This window comes from Porites lutea, chromosome 12, assembly GCF_958299795.1.
Source record: "Porites lutea chromosome 12, jaPorLute2.1, whole genome shotgun sequence".
In the NCBI taxonomy this organism is placed as follows: Eukaryota; Metazoa; Cnidaria; class Anthozoa; order Scleractinia; family Poritidae; genus Porites; species Porites lutea.
Window position 1 is genome coordinate 3810150 of NC_133212.1, and position 25329 is coordinate 3835478.

General features: G+C 39.6%; 1 protein-coding gene across 1 annotated transcript; it reads left to right on the forward strand.

The window, feature by feature from the left end:
• The first annotated feature begins 1501 nt into the window (after positions 1 to 1501).
• LOC140921920 (NACHT, LRR and PYD domains-containing protein 12-like) lies at positions 1502 to 25126 on the forward strand. The gene is made up of 8 exons (XM_073371918.1): positions 1502 to 1578; positions 1703 to 1803; positions 2597 to 2647; positions 2743 to 2826; positions 4202 to 4249; positions 5205 to 5255; positions 6436 to 6492; positions 19548 to 25126. Exons 1-8 carry the CDS (start codon positions 1502 to 1504, stop codon positions 23732 to 23734), a joined length of 4656 nt encoding a protein of 1551 aa, XP_073228019.1. The 3' UTR covers positions 23735 to 25126.
• Positions 25127 to 25329: the final 203 nt, after the last annotated feature.

A 25329-nucleotide genomic window follows, 5' to 3' on the forward strand; every position in this document is an offset into this window, starting at 1 on the left:
GCCATCCTTGCATGACTAGTTGTCAAACTTGATTGGAATGGCAATGCGATCATTGTTTTATAAATGTGACTAACTGAAGATCATCCTTTCATCAACAGCAATTGCTGCAACCATAATTTTGTTAGAAAAAAAATGATATAGAGTCTCAGTATTGGTAGTTAAAATAATCAAACACATCATCAAGAAAATATATTTTTACAACAGTTAAAACTGGAAAAACTAAGAAATGTTAAAAGTGATGTTGCCTTCTTGTAAAAGAATCATTCTGTACCTTGATCAACTTTTTGACTAATGGTTGACAATAAACCCCTTCCCAATATATATATATCTACCCTTGAGAAATGGTTAGTAATGGAAGAGCTTCGAGGCTAATTAATTATTTAAGTTTTCACTTACACTTTCATGCACCTCATCCTTAAACCACTTCTGTCACTTTTGCCCACCCCTTCCCCCTTCTCTCCTCTCTCTCTGATCTGTCATATGCCTGGTGTTGCATGACACTAGGGGAGGGGAATAGGAGTGGACTATATTATCTTCAGTGAACTATTATATAATAACCTCTCACAACATACATAATTCTTGCATTATAACAGGGTGACAATTCTGACAGGACCTGCTGTTTTGTTTTGAACAACTATAAAGCTTAATGTCAACTATAGACAAAGAGGAAATGAACTTCTAAGGACTACTACAGCTGTAAAACTATGGTGAGCAAATCTCTCATTCAATATATTTTCCACCTCTTAGCGTTCCTTAACTATCCTCTTTGTTTTGCTGCAACTTTGACTGATAAAAAATTAATGATAATAATTATTAAAAGTAAGGAGAATGAAGAATGTTAGGCCATATTTTGAAGTCCAATTAGTAAACACCATTGATGGCCTTTGAACTATGACCAGGAAGGAGTACTGCCTCTTCTTAATCTGTGGAGTTACAGGTTGTACGAGATGCCTCAACATCAAAATGAGGCTGCCCTAGCTTGTCCCTTACACTGCATTTGTACCAGATCTAGAGGTATACATATTTGTTTCTCAAAAGTCTCAGGAAAATCTCAGGCCCTAAAGCTGCAGCTTAGAGTTATGAAAATCTAAATCTAACGAATAAAGGGACTGCAGGTCCTTTCTAACTATTGAGTTTACATCCATTTGTTGACTCATGATAGTTGTATTACACTGTAGTTGTAAAATGTTTGAAACCCCAACCTTTATAAAAGTAAACAGCCTCTAAGGAAACATAGGTTTTCTTGAGGGGGCTCAAAATGTCACATCTGTGGGTTGTACAAAATTTGTACAACCCACAGATGTGAATGTAATTAATTCAGGTTGATTTTCGTTTTGTAGTAATTTTGATTGACAGTCAACTTTTTATAATTTCTTGGAATATATGTTTTATTATTGTTGTGTATAGTCAGTAAACTGCATTGGTTTGTAATATTACCTGGGAACAATGAAGATGAAATGAATATCTGAATTTCTTATTATTGGGACTACAGAATAAAGAAATGATGAAGATCATCACATTTAAAGAAGCAACTTTTGCAGTGGTAAAAACAATACCTGACACAGCGTATAAATCTCGGTAAGCCTGATTTTTCAGGCTTTTTTTAGTACGCGACCGCATTAAGTGTCGGCAAAGTTAACTAGCTCAATCCACTAAACTACTATTTTCTGATGCATAAATTTTAATCTTGGTTTAATTGTAGAATGGATAAAGATCGATCTAAGAAGAGAGGAGATACTCTTTGGAAGCAGGTGAAAAAAAGTGCTGCAAAGCAATTCCAGTACTGGAAACCAAAAACCCAAGGTAAAGAAAGTTGTAAAATAGTATTTTGACATTCATGTTTCATGTAGATGTTCTTGGACATTAAGAACAATTCCAAGTAATTAATACCAACGAGGGTCTTTCGGAGGGTCTTTGAAATTCTGAGGTGGAGTGTTTCTTTCCCCTTAGGGGAGCTGACCCACTGCCTAGTTACTCTGTAGCTCAACTGGGAAATTGGTCTGTCGAGCTAGAGGTTGTACAGCTGTAACTTCAATCTTTGAACCAACAAATCAGGATCTTTTAATAAATGTAACTGTGAAGAAAGTGCTACCTTTTTAATGATACCTAAAAACGGTTAGACTTTCTATTTTTCTGGCCATTAAGGACGATAAATCATAATAATCATCATACATGAGTATAAAAACTCTGTGAAACATTAAAGAACCCACACACTGTTAGTTCATAATGAGCAGGGGATGTGGTCCCTGCAACTCAAGTTCCTGCTGTTTAGAGTGTCGCCAGTAAACACTAAACTTGAACTTGAACTTAAGTTTGTTTCATGAGTTCAACCATGGTATGGTATGCTCATGTACACATTTTCTCATTGGTATAAAAATGCCGGTACTCATTGATAAATTATAGTAAAATTACAAATAGCTGAGGAAAATTCAAAAAATGCTTTATTTTGGACATTTATTAGAAGGTCCATAAATCTCCAACAAGACAAAAAGCATTTGATCCAGTTCATTGTCTCCCAAAAAGCAATTCATTGAACAACATAAATTGTAAACAAGACACTGGTGAAATGACTAATTATTTGTTGTTGTATTTCAAGGTACATCTGGAAGGGCTGAACAAGCAGGCCCAAGCACAAGTTTTGTAACAGGTGAATAAGAGATCACTAATTGTATGTAGAATCACAACAGCTCCCTGACAGTAACCAGCCACTAAACTTTGTCTTCTATCTATTAATTCTTCAAGGTTCACAGCAGAAAGATGCGAGTACCACTACTGATGATGTTGGAACATCAGCTGGAGCTAATTCTCAAAATCATCTTAATCAAAGTACAGTCTACATGTAAATTAAACCCGCTACAGAATATTGCTGAAAGACAAGGATGGTTGTTAATTTTTGACATCATAGTCCCTGATAAGGGTTGTTCAAAAAGGCTAATACAGCTGTACCATTTTCCCTGAATCTCAGGGCAACAAGTTTATCAGTATCATGTTACTACCACTTGTTGCCCTCCATAAATAACTTCGCTATCGTATTGCTTTCCTTTTCACAGATTTCAGTCAAGACAAGGTTGATTTCATAAATCTTGCCAAACTTTTTACATTGGGAGCCATTGTATTTAGACCGTTTGAAATCTTTACATAACTACTGCAAATTTCTGAAAATAAGCTGCTCCATCTATATACGCCCCTTCGAATATAAGCCCCCCAAAATCATAATGCAAAAAAAACCTCCAATAAATCGCCCCTCCAAATACAAGCCCCCTAGTCTTGAACTTGGAACTTGATTGCCATCAAATTTGAAATATAAGAAAGCAAAAGCAGTACAGTAAGACATAAATTTTGCATTTGCCAAAGAACTGTTACATGTGCCAAATGATTGCAGTCATAAAGTGTCACAGTATATTGCTGTTTGTGTAGTTCACTCTTTAGTCTTCGATTGGATTTCCTCGGTCCATAATGATTTAGACAAAGTACTTCACATCGTGCATGGCTGAGTTTTAGAAAGATCTATTTCCTCAAGGCCAGTTTTAGTAAAACCGTTCTGCAAACTACTGACATAAATTTCCTTCCAAAGCTAGCCCACTGGATTTTGAGATGCATCTTTCCCTCCCATTTTAAGCTTAGCCGATTTTGAAATGCAAATTCCCCTTCCATTATAAGCCCCTCCAAAAATAAGCCTTTCAAAAAGGGCCTTATTTTCGGAATTTTACGGTATATTTTAAAAGGTTTAATTAAACTGCTGCCTGGTTAGCTCAGTTGGGAGAGCGCTGGTCTGCCGAGCGTAAGGTCGCGGGTTTGAAGCCTTGGCCAGACCAACCCTCAGGGTCTTTAAATAACTGAGAAGAAAGTGCTGGCTTTGTAATGACAACTGCAAATGACATCTGCAAATGGTTAGACTTTCTAGTCTTCTCGGATAAGGACGAAAAACCCTAGGTCCCGTCTCACAGCGCTTTCACTGATGCTCTTGTGGGACGTAGTATAATAAGTATTATAAAAGAGTAGGGGTCATAGACCCCAGTGGTGTGGTCAGCCTTTACAGGTGGTGGGATTAGGTAGGGATGGCACCTCGCATGGGACCTCAGTCCCATTTGTGCACATTCTCTCTGGGAATGCTGGTAAAAAAAATTAATTGATTGATTAAAATTGTGCATATTTGCACAGCTAATTATGATTTGTATATTTTTGTAATTTTTTTAATTAGGTCCATCTGCAGTGGTAGAGCAGGGCACAAGCACAAGCTTAGATGCAGGCAAGCAAGTTACTTCATGTATATTGCATGCTAAAGTAGCTTCCAAACTGTACTTCACCACTTTTTTAGTCAGAAAATTTAAAATCAGAAATATCATTTTTGAATTTAGATGTTGCAGTCTGAGGAAACACTTGTAAAAAGAGTTGTATCCTAATTAAGCTGAATAATTTAGTTTATCAAAATTACACTAACAGGTTTTTTGGGTGGAATAATTCAAGAATAATACTTTTTGCAAGAGAAACCCACCAATTACGATGACTTTTTTGGCTGTGTTTTGGCCTGAACGCAAGTCCAGTCCATTCCTCAATGACCTGGTTATAAATATTGCCTTGACCCTGTTATCATGACCAACAACCACCTTCTGAAGTTCCCAGTCAGTTGTTATCTTAGCAGTTTTATCCCAATAATACCACCAGTCCAACTACCTTGTGAAGACAGATGGCAAGCGAGAAGCAATCATTTCGAGAAGCAATCATTTCGACAACCATAACACTTTTTGTTGAGAGTCGATCATCAAGAAAGCTTTGGTGTTTTTTAACATAATTGGGTTTTGAAAGGTTATGGTGACACTTTAATTAAGACCTCTAACCAGCTGGTTAATATATAGCCTGTGCCAGGCTCTCAGATAGTATAGTGCGGACGTATTAAAACGAGCAAAGCGAAAATAAGACGCGCGTTTTTCGCATTTCTTTTTACTGAACGACTTTCCACCACTATCTCAGAGCCTGGAACAGGCTAGTTAATATAAAGAAAGGCTAGGGAGAATTACTTTGTGTATTCAAAATGTTTATTTTCAATACTTTGTACAAGTTTGCTTCCATGAATCTTTAGTAGGTGGACAAAAAAGCATTTCACGCAGTTTATTGTCCGCAAGACTGAAAAAGCAACTTCACTGAAAAACATTGGTAAGACACTGGTGTAGTGACTTATAATATATTTGTTGTTGTATTTCCAGGTCCATCTGGAAGGGTTGAGCAAGCTGGTCCAAGCACAAGTTTTGTGACAGGTGAATAAGAGATTACTAATTGTGTGTAGAATCACAACAGCTCCTGACATTAATCTAGCCACTGAACTTTTGTTCTAACTATTAATTCATCAAGCTAAAAGGTTCACAGCAGAAAGATGCGAGTACTGCTGCTGATGATGTTAGAACATCAGCTGAAGCCAAAATAATCTCAAAACCATCTTAATAAAAGTACAGTGTACATGTAATTTAGTCCTACAGAATATTGCTGAAGGACAAGGATTAAGTTGATCAATTTTTGTCTACAGTCCCTGATAACGGTTCAAGCCCAAGGGACGGTACTCCGGGCTTCAAGTGGCAGGGATGATCGAATGAGGGCTAAAATCAAAACCAAAAAAATTCCCAGGGCTTCAAACACAACCCCCCAAAACTCCCATGCCGTATTTCCGAGCCATAAAAATTTCCAGAGGAACTACATGGCCGGAATATACAGGAACTATCACAAATCTTAAGGTTGTTTTGAATACTTATAAAAATCGCTACCTAAATCAAGCTACCCAAACAAATACTTGCCAAAATTTCCTGTCCAAAAAATCCTGAAATCAAATATTTCAAACCTAAAAAATCCTTTGATCATCCCTGTCACTTGAAATCCGGAGTACCCCCTTGGGGGTTCAAAGCTTACAGCAACACCATTTTCCCTGACTCATAGCGCAAAAAGTATATCAGTAATATAGTAACAAGTTACCAGTGCCTGTCACCATAAATAATATCACTCTCCTATCGATTTCCTTCTCTCAGATTTCGGTCAAGGCAAAGTCGATTTGTAAATCTTGCCAAACTTTTTAAATGAGGAGCCATTGCATTTAGACTGTTTGAAAGCTTTCCATAACTGTATTTTTAAAGGTTTAATTAGAATTGCACCTATTTCGTCAAGACAGTTGTACAGCTATAGCCTGCAGAGCAGGTATTTTTTTTAATGAAAGCTGAGATGTGCAGTGATTGCGGCCGCCATCTTGAAAGCAATTGAAAAACTAAGGGAGGAGGGGGAGACAAGCAGAAGTGGTGGGGAGAAAAAAGGAAAATCCCGTCAACCTCTCCCTTGGAATCATTTTTTGACTTACTGCAACTCTGTCAGTTTCAATGTCCGAGATGACTGGAGAACATTAATGTCGTTGTTTGATATTTTGTATATTTTTGTAATTTTTAAATGCAATTTCAGGTCCATCTGGAGGAGTAGAGCAGGGCACAAGCATAAGTTTTGATGGAGGCAAGCAAGGTAGCTCGTGTACAAATGTATAGTTGCATGCTGATTTACCTTACAAACTTTAGCCCCACCCCCTACTTTTTTAGCACGTCAGAAATTTAAAATTAGAAAAATCATGTTGAATTTAGCTGTTGTAGACTGAGGTAACACTTGTAAGGTTGTAATCTATTAACCCTGGATAATATTAAAAACTGTTTTATTGTTTGTTTATCAAACTCTGAAAACAAGTTTTTGTTGTATTAATTCAAGGTGGTACTTATTGCTATAGAAACCCGCCAATTACGGCCACTTTTTTTGGTAATGGGTTCATGATAACCGTCACGAATATAGAGGCATTAAGTGACCACTAAGCCCACTATGAGAATGTTGATGTAATTGCTGTAGTTACTGTAGTTGGTGTAGTAGCTGTAGTTGGTGTAGTAGCAGTAGTTGGTGTAGTAGTTGTAGTTGGTGTAGTAACTGTAGTTGGTGTAGTAGTTGTAGTTGGTGTAGTTAGTGTAGTTGGTGTAGTAGCTGTAGTTGGTGTAGTAGCTGTAGTTGGTGTAGTTGGTGTAGTTGCTGTAGTTGCTGTAGTTGGTGTAGTTGGTGTAGTAGCTGTAGTTAGTGTAGTAGCTGTAGTTGGTGTAGTTGGTGTAGTTAATGTAGTTGGTGTAGTTGGTCTAGTTGGTGTAGTAGCAGTAGTTGGTGTAGTAGCTGTAGTTGGTGTAGTTAGTGTAGTTGGTGTAGTACCTGTAGTTAGTGTAGTAGCTGTAGTTGGTGTAGTTAGTGTAGTTGGTGTAGTACCTGTAGTTGCTGTAGTTAGTGTAGTAGCTATAGTTGGTGTAGTAGCTGTAGTTGGTGTAGTAGCTGTAGTTGCTGTAGTTGGTGTAGTTGGTGTAGTTAATGTAGTTGGTGTAGTTGGTGTAGTAGCTGTAGTTAGTGTAGTAGCTGTAGTTGGTGTAGTTAGTGTAGTTGGTGTAGTAGCTGTAGTTGCTGTAGTTGGTGTAGTTAATGTAGTTGGTGTAGTTGGTGTAGTAGCTGTAGTTAGTGTAGTAGCTGTAGTTGGTGTAGTTAGTGTAGTTGGTGTAGTAGCTGTAGTTGGTGTAGTAGCAGTAGTTGGTGTAGTAGCTGTAGTTGGTGTAGTTGGTGTAGTTGGTGTAGTAACTGTAGTTGGTGTAGTTAGTGTAGTTGGTGTAGTAGCTGTAGTTGGTGTAGTAGCAGTAGTTGGTGTAGTAGCTGTAGTTGCTGTAGTTGGTGTAGTTGGTGTAGTAGCTGTAGTTAGTGTAGTTGGTGTAGTTAGTGTAGTTGGTGTAGTAGCTGTAGTTGGTGTAGTTGGTGTAGTAACTGTAGTTGGTGTAGTAGCTGTAGTTGGTGTAGTTGGTGTAGTTGGTGTAGTAACTGTAGTTGGTGTAGTAGCTGTAGTTGGTGTAGTTAGTGTAGTTGGTGTAGTAGCTGTAGTTGGTGTAGTAGCAGTAGTTGGTGTAGTAGCTGTAGTTGCTGTAGTTGGTGTAGTTGGTGTAGTAGCTGTAGTTAGTGTAGTAGCTGTAGTTGGTGTAGTTAGTGTAGTTGGTGTAGTAGCTGTAGTTGGTGTAGTTGGTGTAGTTAATGTAGTTGGTGTAGTTAGTGTAGTTGGCTGTAGTTGCTGTAGTTTGTTTAGTAGCTGTAGTTGGTGTAGTTGCTGTAGTTGGTGTAGTTAGTGTAGTTGGTGTAGTAAGTGTAGTTGGTGTAGTATAATTAGTAATTTTTTTTTCTGCGGTATTTTCGCACATGTTTCATCACTCACAAACAATCATAAAAGCTAATTGTGATGGTCTGTACCTCGTGTAAAACTTTATATAATGTGCTAAGCCTATTAGGGACTGGATGCAACTACAGCAACTACACCAACTACAGCTACTACACCAACTACAGCAACTACACTAACTACACCAACTACATTAACTACAGCAACTACAGCTACTACACCAACTACAGCAACTACAGCTACTACACCAACTGCAGCAACTACAGCTACTACACCAACTACACTAACTACACCAACTACAGCTACTACACCAACTACATCAACTACACCTACTACACTAACTACAGCTACTACACCAACTACACCAACTACAGCAACTACACCAACTACAGCTACTACACCAACTACACCAACTACATTAACTACAGCAACTACAGCAACTACAGCAACTACACCAACTACAGCTACTACACCAACTACAGCAACTACACCAACTACAGCAACTACACTAACTAAACCAACTACATTAACTACAGCAACTACAGCTACTACACCAACTACAGCTACTACACCAACTACACTAACTACACCAACTACAGCTACTACACTAACTACAGCTACTACACCAACTACACCAACTACATTAACTACACCAACTACAGCAACTACAGCAACTACAGCTACTACACCAACTACAGCTACTACACCAATTACACTAACTACACCAACTACACCTACTACACTAACTACAGCTACTACACCAACTATAGCTACTACACTAACTACAGCAACTACAGCTACTACACCAACTACACTAACTACACCAACTACAGCTACTACACTAACTACAGCTACTACACCAACTACACCAACTACACCAACTACATTAACTACACCAACTACACCAACTACAGCTACTACACCAACTACAGCAACTACAGCTACTACACCAACTACACTAACTACACCAACTACAGCTACTACACTAACTACAGCTACTACACCAACTACACCAACTACAGCAACTACAGCAACTACACCAACTACAGCAACTACACGAACTACATTAACTACACCAACTACACCAACTACAGCTACTACACCAACTACAGCTACTACACCAACTACACTAACTACACCAACTACAGCTACTACACCAACTACAGCTACTACACCAACTACACCAACTACAGCAACTACAGCAACTACACTAACTACACCAACTACAGCTACTACACCAACTACACCAACTACGCCAACTACAGCAACTACACTAACTACAGCAACTACATTAACTACAGCAACTACAGCTACTACACCAACTACAGCTACTACACCAACTACAGCTACTACACCAACTACACTAACTACACCAACTACAGCTACTACACCAACTACACCAACTACGCCAACTACAGCAACTACACTAACTACACCAACTACATTAACTACAGCAACTACAGCTACTACACCAACTACACTAGCTACACCAACTACAGCTACTACACTAACTACAGCTACTACACCAACTACACCAACTACATTAACTACACCAACTACAGCAACTACAGCAACTACAGCTACTACACCAACTACAGCTACTACACCAACTACACTAACTACACCAACTACACCTACTACACTAACTACAGCTACTACACCAACTATAGCTACTACACTAACTACAGCAACTACAGCTACTACACCAACTACACTAACTACACCAACTACAGCTACTACACTAACTACAGCTACTACACCAACTACACCAACTACACCAACTACACCAACTACATTAACTACACCAACTACACCAACTACACCAACTACACCAACTACAGCTACTACACCAACTACAGCAACTACAGCTACTAAACCAACTACACTAACTACACCAACTACACCAACTACAGCAACTACAGCAACTACACCAACTACAGCAACTACATTAACTACATTAACTACACCAATTACAGCAACTACAGCAACTACAGCAACTACACTAACTACACCAACTACATTAACTACAGCAACTACAGCTACTACAGCAACTACAGCTACTACACCAACTACACTAACTACACCAACTACAGCTACTAAACTAACTACAGCTACTACACCATCTACACCAACTACACCAACTACATTAACTACACCAACTACACCAACTACAGCTACTACACTAACTACAGCTACTACACCAACTACACTAACTACACCAACTACAGCTACTACACCAACTACAGCTACTACACCAACTACACCAACTACATTAACTACACCAACTACAGCAACTACAGCAACTACAGCAACTACACTAACTACACCAACTACATTAACTACAGCAACTACAGCTACTACACCAACTACAGCTACTACACCAACTACACTAACTACACCAACTACAGCTACTACACCAACTACACCAACTACGCCAACTACAGCAACTACACTAACTACACCAACTACATTAACTACAGCAACTACAGCTACTACACCAACTACACTAACTACACCAACTACAGCTACTACACTAACTACAGCTACTACACCAACTACACCAACTACATTAACTACACCAACTACAGCAACTACAGCTACTACACCAACTACAGCTACTACACCAACTACACTAACTACACCAACTACACCTACTACACTAACTACAGCTACTACACCAACTATAGCTACTACACTAACTACAGCAACTACAGCTACTACACCAACTACACTAACTACACCAACTACAGCTACTACACTAACTACAGCTACTACACCAACTACACCAACTACACCAACTACATTAACTACACCAACTACACCAACTACATTAACTACACCAACTACACCAACTACAGCTACTACACCAACTACACCAACTACAGCAACTACAGCTACTACACTAACTACAGCTACTACACCAACTACAGCAACTACAGCAACTACACCAACTACACCAACTACACCAACTACATTAACTACACCAACTACACCAACTACATTAACTACACCAACTACACCAACTACAGCTACTACACCAACTACAGCTACTACACCAACTACACTAACTACACCAACTACAGCTACTACACCAACTACAGCTACTACACCAACTACACCAACTACATTAACTACACCAACTACAGCAACTACAGCAACTACAGCAACTACACTAACTACACCAACTACATTAACTACAGCAACTACAGCTACTACACCAACTACAGCTACTACACCAACTACACTAACTACACCAACTACAGCTACTACACCAACTACACCAACTACACCAACTACAGCAACTACACTAACTACACCAACTACATTAACTACAGCAACTACAGCTACTACACCAACTACAGCTACTACACCAACTACAGCTACTACACCAACTACAGCTACTACACCAACTACATTAACTACAGCAACTACACTAACTACACCAACTGCAGCTACTACACTAACTACAGCTACTACACCAACTACACCAACTACAGCAACTACACCTACTACACCAACTACAGCTACTACACCAACTACAGCTACTACACCAACTACAGCTACTACACCAACTACATTAACTACAGCAACTACAGCAACTACAGCTACTACACCAACTACAGCTACTAAACTAACTACAGCTACTACACCATCTACACCAACTACACCAACTACATTAACTACACCAACTACAGCAACTACAGCAACTACAGCTACTACACCAACTACACTAACTACACCAACTACAGCTACTACACTAACTACAGCTACTACACCAACTACAGCAACTACAGCTACTACACCAACTACAGCAACTACAGCTACTACACCAACTACACTAACTACACCAACTACAGCTACTACACCAACTACACCAACTACAGCAACTACACCAACTACAGCTACTACACCAACTACACCAACTACATCAACTACACCAACTACAGCAACTGCAGCAACTACAGCAACTACACCAACTACAGCTACTACACCAACTACAGCAACTACACCAACTACAGCAACTACACTAACTACATTAACTACATTAACTACAGCAACTACAGCCACTACACCAACTACAGCTACTACACCAACTACACTAACTACACCAACTACAGCTACTACACTAACTAGAGCTACTACACTAACTACAGCAACTACAGCTACTACACCAACTACACTAACTACACCAACTACAGCTACTACACTAACTACAGCTACTACACCAACTACACCAACTACATTAACTACACCAACTACAGCAACTACACCACTACACCAACTACAGCTACTACACCAACTACAGCTACTACACCAACTACACTAACTACACCAACTACAGCTACTACACCAACTACTGCTACTACACCAAGTAGACCAACTACACCAACTACATTAACTACACCAACTACAGCAACTACAGCTACTACACCAACTACACTAACTACACCAACTACAGCTACTACACTAACTACAGCTACTACACCAACTACACCCACTACACCAACTACACCAACTACACCAACTACATTAACTACACCAACTACATCAACTATAGCTACTACACCAACTACACTAACTACACCAACTACAGCTACTACACTAATTACAGCTACTACACCAACTACACCAACTACAGCAACTACAGCTACTACACCAACTACTGCTACTACACCAACTACAGCTACTACACCAACTACAGCTACTACACCAACTACACTAACTACACCAACTACAGCTACTACACCAACTACAGTTACTACACCAACTACAACTAATGCACTAACTACTGCTACTACACCAACTACAGCTACTACAACATTCTCATAGTGGGCTTAGTGGTCACTTAATATCTCTATATTCGTGACGGTTATCATGAACCCATTACCCTTTTTTGGCCTGAACAAAAGTACAGTCATTTCCTCAATCCTGGTTTTGAATACAGCCATGACCCCGTTATCATAACCAATGAGCACCTTTTAAAGTTCACAGTGACGTCATTATCTTACAATTTTAACCCCAATAATACGGCCAGTTAAACTAAAAATGATAATAACAAGACGCCTAAAGTCGTTTCCGTGGGATGCGTTGGTCTATGGAAGCATAATGGCGTCCTATCTGAATTTGGAAAAATTAGGGAAACCGGAAAGATGTGTCATGTTATGAGCATCGATGAGTAGGTTACCTGTATGGGTTGGTTTAATGTGCTTATGACTGAATTTATAGCAGCCTGCGTGGCAGGCTACTATTTCTCCCCAATCCACATCGCCTTTTTGCTTCCTCCCTATCCCCCCGGCCCCTACCCCTTTCGACACCTGCTACGTAAGCTAAATTTATAGTTGTCAGTGGTCGCAAGGATGGAGTTGATCTTGTTTTGATCTATCGCTATGTAGTTATTTTCGTAGCACGATTTGGATAAGAAAAAGAAGTTATTTTGCATCAAAACAAGGTTTACGCGCGTAACTTAAATTGAAAATTAACGGAAACAAGTAATGGAGAACATGCACATAATGCTCTCTGATTAACCTGAACAGGAACTATATGTATAAAGATACGTCATATCTTGGTAGTAAGTTGCCACAGGTAACTTTTTCAAAGAGAAATAAACATTGTAGTTTTACGTTAATGGAACAAAACAAAACAAAACATCCGCTTGCTTTATCCAGGGTCTAACCCAGGGTTACAAAGTTCGATAAAGTTCCAATGTTTTAATCCAAGATGAAGTTTAATATTCCAAGATGCTCTTGATACGGTTAAAAATTAATTGCAATGTGTTTCCAAGGTCTCAAAGTTGACATAGTTCCAATGATTATCCCTCATTCCAAGGTATAATAAGTTTACTAAGGTCCTGATCCGTGTCCCATCCGGAAGTCCAATCCATGCCAAAAGTGAGTCGTCGATCGACGAGGACAATATTTTTCGCGATTTCACCGCCAATCGTCAAGGGTACGAGTTGAAATTTACGCGATTTAACCTCCCATCGTCAAGGTGTTTTCGATAAGAAAAAGATAAAAACTGAACTCTAGCTGTGCTCGGCAAAAACTGGCGAACTCCGAATAGAAAAATCTATCGGAAATCACGGCCCGCAACCAGACGCTACTAAAACCTTATGAAAAAGCTAGACCTAAACAAACAAGACGCCTAAAGTCGTTTCCGTGGGATGCGTTGGTCTATGGAATCATAAGGGCGTTCTATCTAGGTTAATGGAACAAAACAAAACAAAAAAAAACATCCGCTCGCTTTATCCAGGGTCGAACCCAGGGTTACAAAGTTCGATAAAGTATCCAAGATGAAAGTTTAATATTCCAAGATGCTCTTGATACGGTTAAAAATTAATTGCCATGTGTTTCCAAGGTCTCAAAGTTAACATAGTTTCAAAGATTATCCCTGGTTCCAAGGTATAATAAGTTTACTAAGGTCCTGATCCGTGTCCCATCCAGAAGTCCAATCCATGCCAAAAGCGAGTCGTCGATCGACGAGGACAATATTTACGCGATTTCATCGCCAGTCGTCAAGGATACGAGTTGAAATTTACGCGATTTAACCTCCTATCGGTGTTTTCGATAAGAAAAGAAAAACATAGGCACGTTAAACGTGCATGAGCTATTTTGAATGCTTCAGTGTAACTTTAATGCTTCAGTGTAACCTTACTAAGAGTGATCAATCTACCTCTTTCATCCTAAATGTAGATTAGGTTTTTGTGCGAAATTGCGTATTGCGGTACAAAATGAAAACGCGAAACGCTCAGCTGAGTCGATTCTCAAGCTATATATTCACTTTCCTCTGTCTTTCCCTGTTACATCTGGTGCAAGTTAAACAAATCGTTAAAGTGAAATAAATTTCTACTCACCAAACGTTGATTAGAAGGAAAACTCTAAGGTTTCCTCGGAGTTTCTTAAGCCAAAATGTGACTCATCGAATACTGAATAGTTACGAAATACCAGGATTTTTATTATTGTGGTAGATGGTTGCATCATCATAATTCACGAGGTTTTCACGTGCGATTCTACTCAGTGAAACAGTCTTTAACTCCCACAACTTATTTCTTCATGTTTTAAAAGCTATTGCTTCTCAGAAGACAAGAGCCTTTTTTAAGGCATTGGTTACAAAACGAAACAGGTCTTCATACGTCCAAAATACTATTTATCATTGTGAAAAGCCAATCTGCATGAGATGTACAGTCACACAGCTGGCTCGTGAAAGTGTTGGACTTTGCCCCCTTTCGTCGTTCGTACGTGAGGGAATTCGAGTTATCACACAGTAAACTAGCTGAGTAAACGGAATTATAAAAATAACTCACGCACACAATTTGCACGTGAAGGTGTTGGTCTTTGGCCCTTTTACAATTCGTACGTTAAAAAAAGGCAAATTCTTCACTACAAAATTTTCTCAAACGATTTTAAGAAATCACCTCGTCTTCATTATAACATCTGCAATTAAATTATGTTTCATGCAACGTCAAGGTTGATAACCTAACATTTATTAACAAAATTTTGTGAAACGGTCTTTAACTCCGACAACTTATTTCGTCATGTTTTAAAAGCTATTGCTTCCTAAAAGACAAGAGCCTTTTTTAAGGCATTGGTTACTAAATGAAACAGGTCTTCATACGTCCAAGTTACTATTATTATTGTGAAAAGCCAATCTGCATGTGATGTACAGTCACACAGCTGGCACGTGAAAGTGTCGGACTTTGCCCCCTTTCGTCGTTCGTACGTGAGGGAATTCGAGTTATCACACGGTAATCTAGTAAACGGAATTATAAAAATAACTCATACACACAATTTGCATGTGAAGATGTTACAAAATTTTCTTACCGATTTTAAGAAATCACCTCGGCTTTACTACAACATCTGCAATTAAATTATGTTTCATGCAAGGTCAAGATTGATAGCCTAACATTTATTAACTTCCAAGAAAATTATCAAACTGCCGAAATATATTTCTACTTATATCATGATTATTGTGTCAACTAGCTTCCTCCAATTTTATTCCCTAACGCCACTGTTTCTACTTAAGTTACGCATCTTTACTAAATAGAACGAAAAAGGTCGGTTGAACTTTGTAAGCGAGAGAATAATATTTTTAAAGCTTGTTTACAGGATTAGCAATACTCGATACAGCTTTCAAAAAAATAAGCTGCCTTTTAAACTTCTAAAACCACATTTTATAGGGCGCATACTTTCGAATAAACGTCTATATCTAAATATCAATTATTGCTTCATTGGAAGAGATGTGAAAATATATGATCTTTTATAATCTACCCAGTTGTAGCAGGTGAAACAGAACTCACACTGACGTGCGTTGTACCGATAGCCGAATTAGGTCAGAAATGCCTCGAAGCAGCATCCACACTTAAATATGAACCCTTAAACAGTTGCATCACTGTTCACAGCGTTTGAATCATGAAGATATTTTATGTAATGCTTCCAAACACCTGTACCCGTAATAAAAGACGAAAAAATTGTGAAGGATCAAGATGGCGGTCTCAAAGTGCCCTTGTTAGACCTTTACCAATGTCATGTTTAAGTAGATGCTAAGATCTCATTGGTTCCTAAGCATCAACTAATAGTACCTTCAACCTTATTGGCTCTTGCAACAAACATCCGAACATACAAAGTTACAAAGCCACAAAGATACATACGCTCACACCACTGACATATGAGCTATTTTTTCAAAATAGCTCAAAAACTGAACTCTAGCTGTGCTCGGCAAAAACTGGCGAACTCCTAATAGAAAAATCTATCGGAAATCACGGCCCGCAACCAGACGCTACTAAAACCTTATGAAAAAGCTAGACCTAAAGAAAAAAGAATCATGAAAGAAAGAAATAATTTGGCTTAGGTCGCCTTTCGTGACTTGCCAGTACCCCGAAGGATTTCGCTGGTTAACAAGCCATCCTAAACTACGAGTGGGAAAACTCAAGCGCGACAGATTTGGCAAGGATCGTTCTTCAGAGGAAGCAAATCGATTAAAAATCGATACAGATTTTGTACAATCTGATTGGTCGGCTCGGAAGAAGAGATAATCGATAAAGATTTTAGGCAATCCTATTGGCTGGCTTTGCAATTTTGGGTACAACCGAACCGGATTTTTACCGTGGGAGTGCCACAGGCATCCCACAGAATAATAATGATATTAATAATAATTTTTTAAATAGGCTTCTAGTAGAGATAGTCTTTGCGTAGATTTTACAGAGTATAAGAATTGAACACTATTCTAAATTGGCTTTTTAGGTAGCAGGGGCGTAGCTAGGATTTTTCAAAGGAGTGGGGGGGGGGAGGGGGGGGATCACATTGCATCACACCCAGGGTACTAACCAGATTGGCATGTCGACATCCAGGCGGTTTTTTTCACTAAAAGTGATTTATTTTGGATGAGTATTGAGCGTGGGGGGGGAGGGACTAGCCTACAAGATAACTGCCTTGATTAATTAAGTTCCACCTAGCATAAATTACTCTATTTTAGTAACGAACGAAAACATGTCCACTGCAGATGTTCGGTCCTGCAAATGGAGTAAGCAACAATCTGGCACTGGAAAAGATTTATTGCGTGCTGATCCTTCGGATTCGCGAGTTTTGGCCACCTGAATTATAGGGACATAAAACAATTATCTCACAAAGGGGGGGGGGGGGATCATGGGCAACCCAGGACCGCCCCCTAGTTACGCCCCAGAGTAAAGAGAATCATATCATTATGTATATTAGTATTGTATTAGGTTTTGTCCCGAACTTTTTGTACTTCTAAGTGTGGCTTCTCAAGTGGTGTAGGTTACGTTAGCGCCCTATACTATCAATAATGTGAACAGCATTGCAAAGTTTTATACTGCGAGATAACAATAATAAATGCAGAGATCTATCATCTCGAGTAGTTTAAACAATGCCCGGACTTTTAAAGTTGTTGGAACATGGTACAAACCTCATTTTAATCATGAAGGATATGTTGAAGGACATGTATGTACAGTACCGCTCAAAAGTAAGTTGACAGTCACTTGCATCTCGAACCTCGAGACTCGATTCTCGAATCTCGAAACTTTCGAGGATGGAGTCTCGAGAATAGAGTCTCGAGTCTCGATGATCGAGGATCGAGGATCGAGTTTCAAATTTCGAGTCGAAAAATTTGAACTTGTCGTGAGAGCACACTAATCAGTGTTCTCCCTAGGTACTTAAGGCTAGGCGGACCGCCTGGCTTAATACACTGGAGAAATTGTTGCCGCCTTACTCAAAAACTATTATTTAACCGAACGGAAGCTTATGTTGACATTTAGAGCTAGGTATTTTAAAGACAAAATCACTCAAGGAAGGGAATACTTGTCTGGTGTCTTTATTCTGTATTTTCTCGCAAGATATTCGCTATAAAAGTGGTTTATCCTTGGATGAAAATGTTTAAACCTGTGATGCATTCATTTTGTTCAGTGGCCCTCTAAGGAGCTTTAAACTTGGAGAACTAAAGGAAATTCCTTCGCTCGCAGTCAACCCAAGACGCGCGGAACAAAGACGAAAAGCTTGTCAAAGCAAATCGAGTTCTTTTTTACAACTTAAACTAAGTTCCTAAGTCGATAAATTTTTATTCAGGCTACAGCGGGTTTCGTACAAACACCGTTAAAAATCACAGTCAGAATACCCCCTGGCCTTCCCAAAATCCTAGGGAGATCACTGCACTTAAAAAGTGCACACTTACCGTTTGTTCTAAAAATCACCGCTCCATGCATTGGGTGAGACTCGTTCGCTTTCATGTAAACGAAGCTCGCGCTTTAAAAGCGAAAACGTTCGCTTATGGTCTGCTGCTAATAGTCCTTTTGAAACTCTCTTTTATAGAAGTGAAGATACATGTGAGATACATGTAATAGCAGTGAAAATTGAGCCTTCGCTTGAAAGTAAACAACAACGAAACAACTCATACAAGAATAACGCAACGCTCCCCCAAAAGAGCGTTGCGTGACATCCAAAAAACGGCTTCGAGGGAGACTAATACAAGAAACGACCGTATAAAAATCGCAGGTGCACAGTGTACGGCCGTTATTCTTTTTGACTTTTCATCGTTTGCACGTCAGACTAGCGGTAAAAAAGAGCCTCTGTTTGAAAGTAAACAATAACTAAACGACTCTGTAGATAATCGTACTGAAACAAAATTTTTCAACCAAAAATCTTCTTTAATCGTTCGAGAAAAAGCCTTTTTCATTCTTTGAACGGTGGTTAAGGAAATCTCGAGACCCAGAACTTGGAAAAGGTCCCAGCATTCGGGATTCCGTGTTTAGTTTCATGTAACTCCCCATACGTTTTAGTTCTGATAGTGGTATCATAAATGATTTTGCCTTAAATTCTTCCCTTTTTCTCTCTATCAGATGCTTCATCTGTAAAACCCTTCGACCTGAAGTACTGTCGAAGCAAACTAGAAGATCATTACCGAAAAACAGCAACTGTGCCCACTTCCGTTTGGTGTAAAAAATCTGTTGTCGACATTCACCAGATCTACACACGACTGTCCTGGGTGAAAGAGAACCAAACCCCAGCTGGAACAACACAGTCTGAGCTGAAGCATTACAGTGATCTTTTCACTGAAAACAAGAACGGCGTCATTCCAAAGAGAATACTAGTACAAGGGCAGACGGGAATTGGAAAGAGCACGTTTGTTAAGAAGCTGCTTGTGGACTGGGTTGATGAGTATGCAACTGTTCTGAAGAATTTTGAGCTTGTGGTTGCTGTAAATCTGAAGGAAGTGTCCAAATGCCAAAGCCTTAAAGATGTCATAAGACTCTCTAATGTGTTTGCAAAAGAGGACAAATGTATGACAGAGGGCCTTGTTGATTATATCACTAACAACCAAGAAAAAGCTCTTTTGATATTTGACGGTTACGACGAATACCGCAGTGGACTCGATTCAGAAATATACGAAATTTTTAGCGGAAAGAGCTTGAGAAGCTGTTGTGTGTTGATAACAACTCGTATTTCAAAAGCTGACGAGCTACGAGGAGGTGAAGATCTGCATGCTGAAATAACAGGGTTTAGTGAAGTGGACAGAGAACAGTTTATGCGTAGATTCCTCAACAGCGAAGAAGTGTCAAATTTACAGGCTCACTTGTATACGAGAGAGCTCGAGGAACTGGCAAAAGTCCCTTTACTTCTCCTGTTATTCTGTATTCTGTGGAAAGAGGGGCAGTCAAAAAGCTTTCCAAAATCTAAAACTAAATTGTACGTGGACATCGTCCAGTTCGTTTTAAATCACAGCCATAGTAAGCAAACAGCTGATAAAACAAAAACAAAGCAGTATGTAGAGCTAAAATCTTTCAAAGAGATCCTTTCGGAAATAGGAAAAGTTGCTCTACAAAGCCTTTTGAACGATGATCATTTGTTTGAATACAGCCAATTGTCAGATTCTGTCCGTTGCGATGAAAGTGTCTTCATCGGTTTGCTTCAAATCACAGAATACTCAGAAACCTTAGGACCAGTTGGAATGGTTTCCTTTATTCACAAGAGCATACAGGAGTTTCTGGCTGCATGGTACATCACCTATAAATGTATACCTGAAGGCGGGAATCTCGGTGAAATTGGTGTGAAGTTAGAGGAATGCTTGGATGTACAGAACGTTTTCCAGTTTATGTGTGGTCTGAGTGACGATGGAGCATTGGCGGCCTTGAGGCATTTCAAGTCTGTCAGAATCTCAGATCCTTCGCTGGATTTATCTAAGGCAATACCGCACGGAGGAAACAAAACAGATGTGCCTCTGAATGTCGTCACAACCCGTCAATGGAAGTTCAACGATTTGGTTTTAAATTCATTTGGCGAAGTTGAATCTAAAGCTGAGCTTTCACGAATTTGTTTGGATTGCGTTGGGAGTGTCTTTCTTTATTCACTGGCAACAAGATCTCTTCCTAAAGAACTTCTGATTAAAGCAACGGATACCAATTCTTTTTCTCTGATTATTAGAAAAGTAGGCGAGTCACTGAATAAGATAGTTAAAATACTGGTTAGTAAAAGTTCCAAAACTTTCAACGTTGCAGATTTCTTAGAAAAATTCGAAAATTCATCTCGTTTGTCTGGATGTAAAAATTGTTGGTTTGCTTCAATACTTTGTTTTCGTAACGGCCAGGTTTACTTTTACATCACGGACTTGGTATTGTCGTGCCTTCCCCACGCCAGGCTATTTACTGACAAAGTTAATTTTTCTGTTTTAAGCTCAGCACTTAACTTTTTGCGTAATCTTGACTTCTCCCTTACTGAATACCTGAATACTGACTCTATCTGTCATCTCTTGAAGCAAGTATCAAATCCGCACAGATGCATTCTTTCTATCAAGGGTTGTTCCTTAACGTCAAAAGGAGCAGTAGAGTTTGCATCTGTGTTGCCAAGGTTTCAAACACTCACTCGTCTTGACCTTCACTTGGCCGAATGCTCTGCAGAAGCAGTATCAACATTGGTTGCTGCTATTAAACACGAGTCTCTCGTGGAACTGGAACTAAGTGAAATTATCCTGACGCCAGCAGTTGTCGAGTCACTCAGTCAGTCGCTTCCAGAATTAACAGCCTTAGAAATACTGCGAATGAAAGGTTCGAGTGGATGCAATCTGCACTTAGATATTCCAGTTTACAGTTCGTCGTTTGGAACACTATCGATAACAGGCTTGACTGAAAACGCTGCAAAAGCAATAACAAGACTTTTTGATGTTTTTAAGCACAAACCTCTGGGTGTAGTGGAACTGAGTGTAATCAAGCTGACGTCAAAATTAGCGGACGCTCTCGGGCAGTTTTTGCCTGAGTTATCAGTCTTAAGAAGACTGAGCATAAGTTCCTTGAATGAGTGCTCTGATGAAGCAGCAACAAAATTGGTTGCCGTTATCAAACACAAGACTCTCGAGCACCTGGAACTGAGTGAAATCAACCTGACGTCAGCAGCTGCCGAGGCGCTCTGTCAGATGTTGCGTGAAACATCATCCTTAAAAACACTGGAGTTATTTGGCTCAGATGGATGCACTTTGCGGTTATCGTTTGCAGTTTCCATTTGGTATAGACCAAGACTGGAAATACGTGGCTCGACTGACAGCTGTGCTGAAGGAGTGTTAAGTTTGATTGGGGTAATCAAGAACAGGACAATTGAGGAACTGAAACTGAGTAACATCGACCTGACATCAGCAGTAGCCGAGTCGCTTGCTCAGTTGCTGCCTGAATTATCAGCCTTACGAAAACTGAGCTTAGATTCCTTGACTGAGTGTTCTGATGAAGCAGTAACAAAATTGGTTGCCTCTATTAAGCGCAAGAATCTCGATCAACTGTTTCTGCATGGAATCAAGCTAACGTCAGCAGCAGCCGAGGCGCTCAGTCAGGTGCTGCCTGAATTATCAACCTTACGAACACTGAGCTTAGGTTTCTTGACTGAGTGTTCTGATGAAGCAGTAACAAAATTGGTTGCCTCTATTAAGCACAAGAATCTCGATCAACTGTATCTACATGGAATCAACGTGACGTCAGCAGCAGCCGAGGCGCTCGGTCAGTTGCTGCCTGAATTATCAGCCTTACGAACACTGAGCTTAGGTTTCTTGACTGAGTGTTCTGATGAAGCAGTAACAAAGTTGGTTGCCTCTATCAAGCACAAGAATCTCGCTCAACTGTATCTGCTTGGAATCAACCTGACGTCAGCAGTAGCCCTGGCGCTCGGTCAGTTTTTGCGTGAACCATCATCCTTACAAACATTGGAGTTATGTTTCTCAGATGGATGCACTTTGTTGTTATCGTTTGCAGTTTCCATTCGGACAAAAGCAACACTGAACATACGAGGCTTGACTGAAAGCTCTGCTGAAGTAGTGTTAAGTTTGGTTGAGGTAATCAAGAACAGGATAATTAAGGAACTGGAACTGAGTAATATCGCCCTGACATCAGCAGCAGCCGGTTCGCTCGGTCAGTTGGTGACTGAATTATCAACCTTACGAAAACTGAGCATAGGTGCCTCGACTGAGTGTTCTGATGAAGCAGTAACAAGATTGGTTGCCACTACTAAGCACAAGACTCTCGAGGAACTGTATCTGCATGGAATCAACCTGACGTCAGCAGCGGCCGAGGCGCTTGGTCAGTTGCTGCTCGAATTATCATCTTTACGAACACTGAGGATAAGTGGCTCGGATGGATGCAGTTTACAGCATAAGGAACTGGAGGCGCTGTTTGGAAGATTTAACAGACCCTCTTCTTTGACTGAATTGTCCATTACTCGTTTCAGTGCCAGAGGAAGTCTTGATTCAATTGCGAACAACCTGTGTTTCTTTCCCAGCTTGATAAAATTAGAACTTGAAGACTTAGATATCGGTGAAGCTGACTTGTCTGATTTGCTCGAGAATTTGAATTTCACGCCAAATCTCCTTTTTTTGTCGCTGACGGACAATCCACTGGGACACGCCGTAAGATCAATGGTCCCATACTTGATTGAACAGCAAAAACTTCGGGTGGTTTATATTCGGCGAGGAGATTGTTCAGAAGAAGATTTGAAGTATGTTCAGGAGGCCGTCGAAGAAAAACGACCTCGACTGAATATTGAAACGTTTTAGTGATAACGGTAAAACCAGTCACATCTGACTTCCGAAATTCTGAATTCATGTTAAGGCGAGTAAAAAAAGAACGGTACATTTACTTCCTGTGAATATTGAGTCGTCTAGACTTTCGAAGTTGAGACTTGAAATTTATCTTAATTAGTACAGAAACTCCTCAGTGGCTGCTGTGAATAATTCAGATTCAGAATTGAACTTGAAAAAAGTGTTAATTTCTCTTACAGTACACTCTCAAGCAGATATTTGTAGATACATGTATACCTCCCCCCTCCCCCCTCAAAAAGAGAAACCTCATTTGCATATAGCAGCTTCTTTAATACTGACAATGAAGATGTGGTCTATGAATAGCTACAATTTATGAATACGGTTACTGAGACAAATCTTCAATTGAAGCCGGAAAGTAATATGATGTACTGTTAGTGTAAACCTTCGGCATGAAGCTTGAAATTGTTTATTAACTACGTAGTAATCAAGCGTCCTTAATTTTAGAGAATAAATTAATAACTCGTTAGAAGGGTTTGTTTAATTAATCAACATCCAAATTATAGTTTTATGAAGACTCTACATAGAAAATGTTAGGTAGGGGTAATGAGTCCCGGAGACCTGGGGTGTGGGGACATTTGCTGACCTGGCATGAGGTGTACAGGATATGCAGTTTAAAAATGGATTTAATTAATAGACTAAATCCTGCGGTCACTTTTACAAGATCCTGACAGTTTTCCTAGCAACTAAGACATCTCCATGCAAACGTCATGCTACTGCCGTGCCGAATTCAGTTGATTGAATTAAATTCGAATTTAGCGCAGAAGTAGCACGACTGATCTCAAACGTCGTCCTACTGCCGTGCCGAACTCAATTTATAAATTATAAATACATTAGAATACATTTTAAAGGTTCACTAAACCGCTTTTCATTATAAATTTTTGTTTTTAACAAAAGGTAATTTTTTTTAACGTAGTAAAATTCGACGTCTGAAACCAAGTCGTGCTACAGTCGAACTGAAGTTGAGGAAGCTTAGAACGCCTGTAGCACGTCGTTTGAAACAGGCCTAAGCCTACGTAGCAAGCGTCTCCACGCGAGTTTTGTTGGCGAATGTTGGAACGAAAGCGGAGAAAGGGACGAAGCGGACTCGGGCGGAAATGCTTGCTACGGGGGCATTTTCCGTTACGCAACTAAGTCACTGACTAAGTGTACTGTGTTATGCAGGCCCCAAGAAAGGGACTTCAAACCAGTCGTTTTATCCAGTAAAAGACAATGTATTTAAGTGACTCAAAAAGGCCTAGATTGTTAACGGACTACCGAAAGCCGCACGTTTTCCTTTGTCAGGCGCAGAACGGCGTTCTCCACTCTTAACGTGTACGTCCGTGTTTCTTGCAGTGATTTTTATTAAAAGCGTGCAAGTTGAATATGGTTAATGATTTCGTCAACCATTAATATTAAAGCTATCACCCATGTATAGGCTGCCCCGATTATTTAATCCTTCAGGGTATCAGTGGTACAAGTAAAAATGCCATTGTCAATTTGCCAATCAGGTTGAAAAGGAAATTCAAAACGCACTTCCGGTAATTCGTTGAGTGTTTTGGGGGCCCAGAACA

Bases quoted from the DNA above. Each gene is read 5' to 3' on its own strand.
- LOC140921920 (XM_073371918.1), top strand. From the start codon at position 1,502: ATGATGAAGATCATCACATTTAAAGAAGCAACTTTTGCAGTGGTAAAA. The intron at 1,579-1,702 runs GTAAGCCTGATT...GTTTAATTGTAG, and splicing joins GACACAGCGTATAAATCTCG to AATGGATAAAGATCGATCTA. The intron at 4,250-5,204 runs GCAAGCAAGTTA...TTGTATTTCCAG, and splicing joins AAGCACAAGCTTAGATGCAG to GTCCATCTGGAAGGGTTGAG.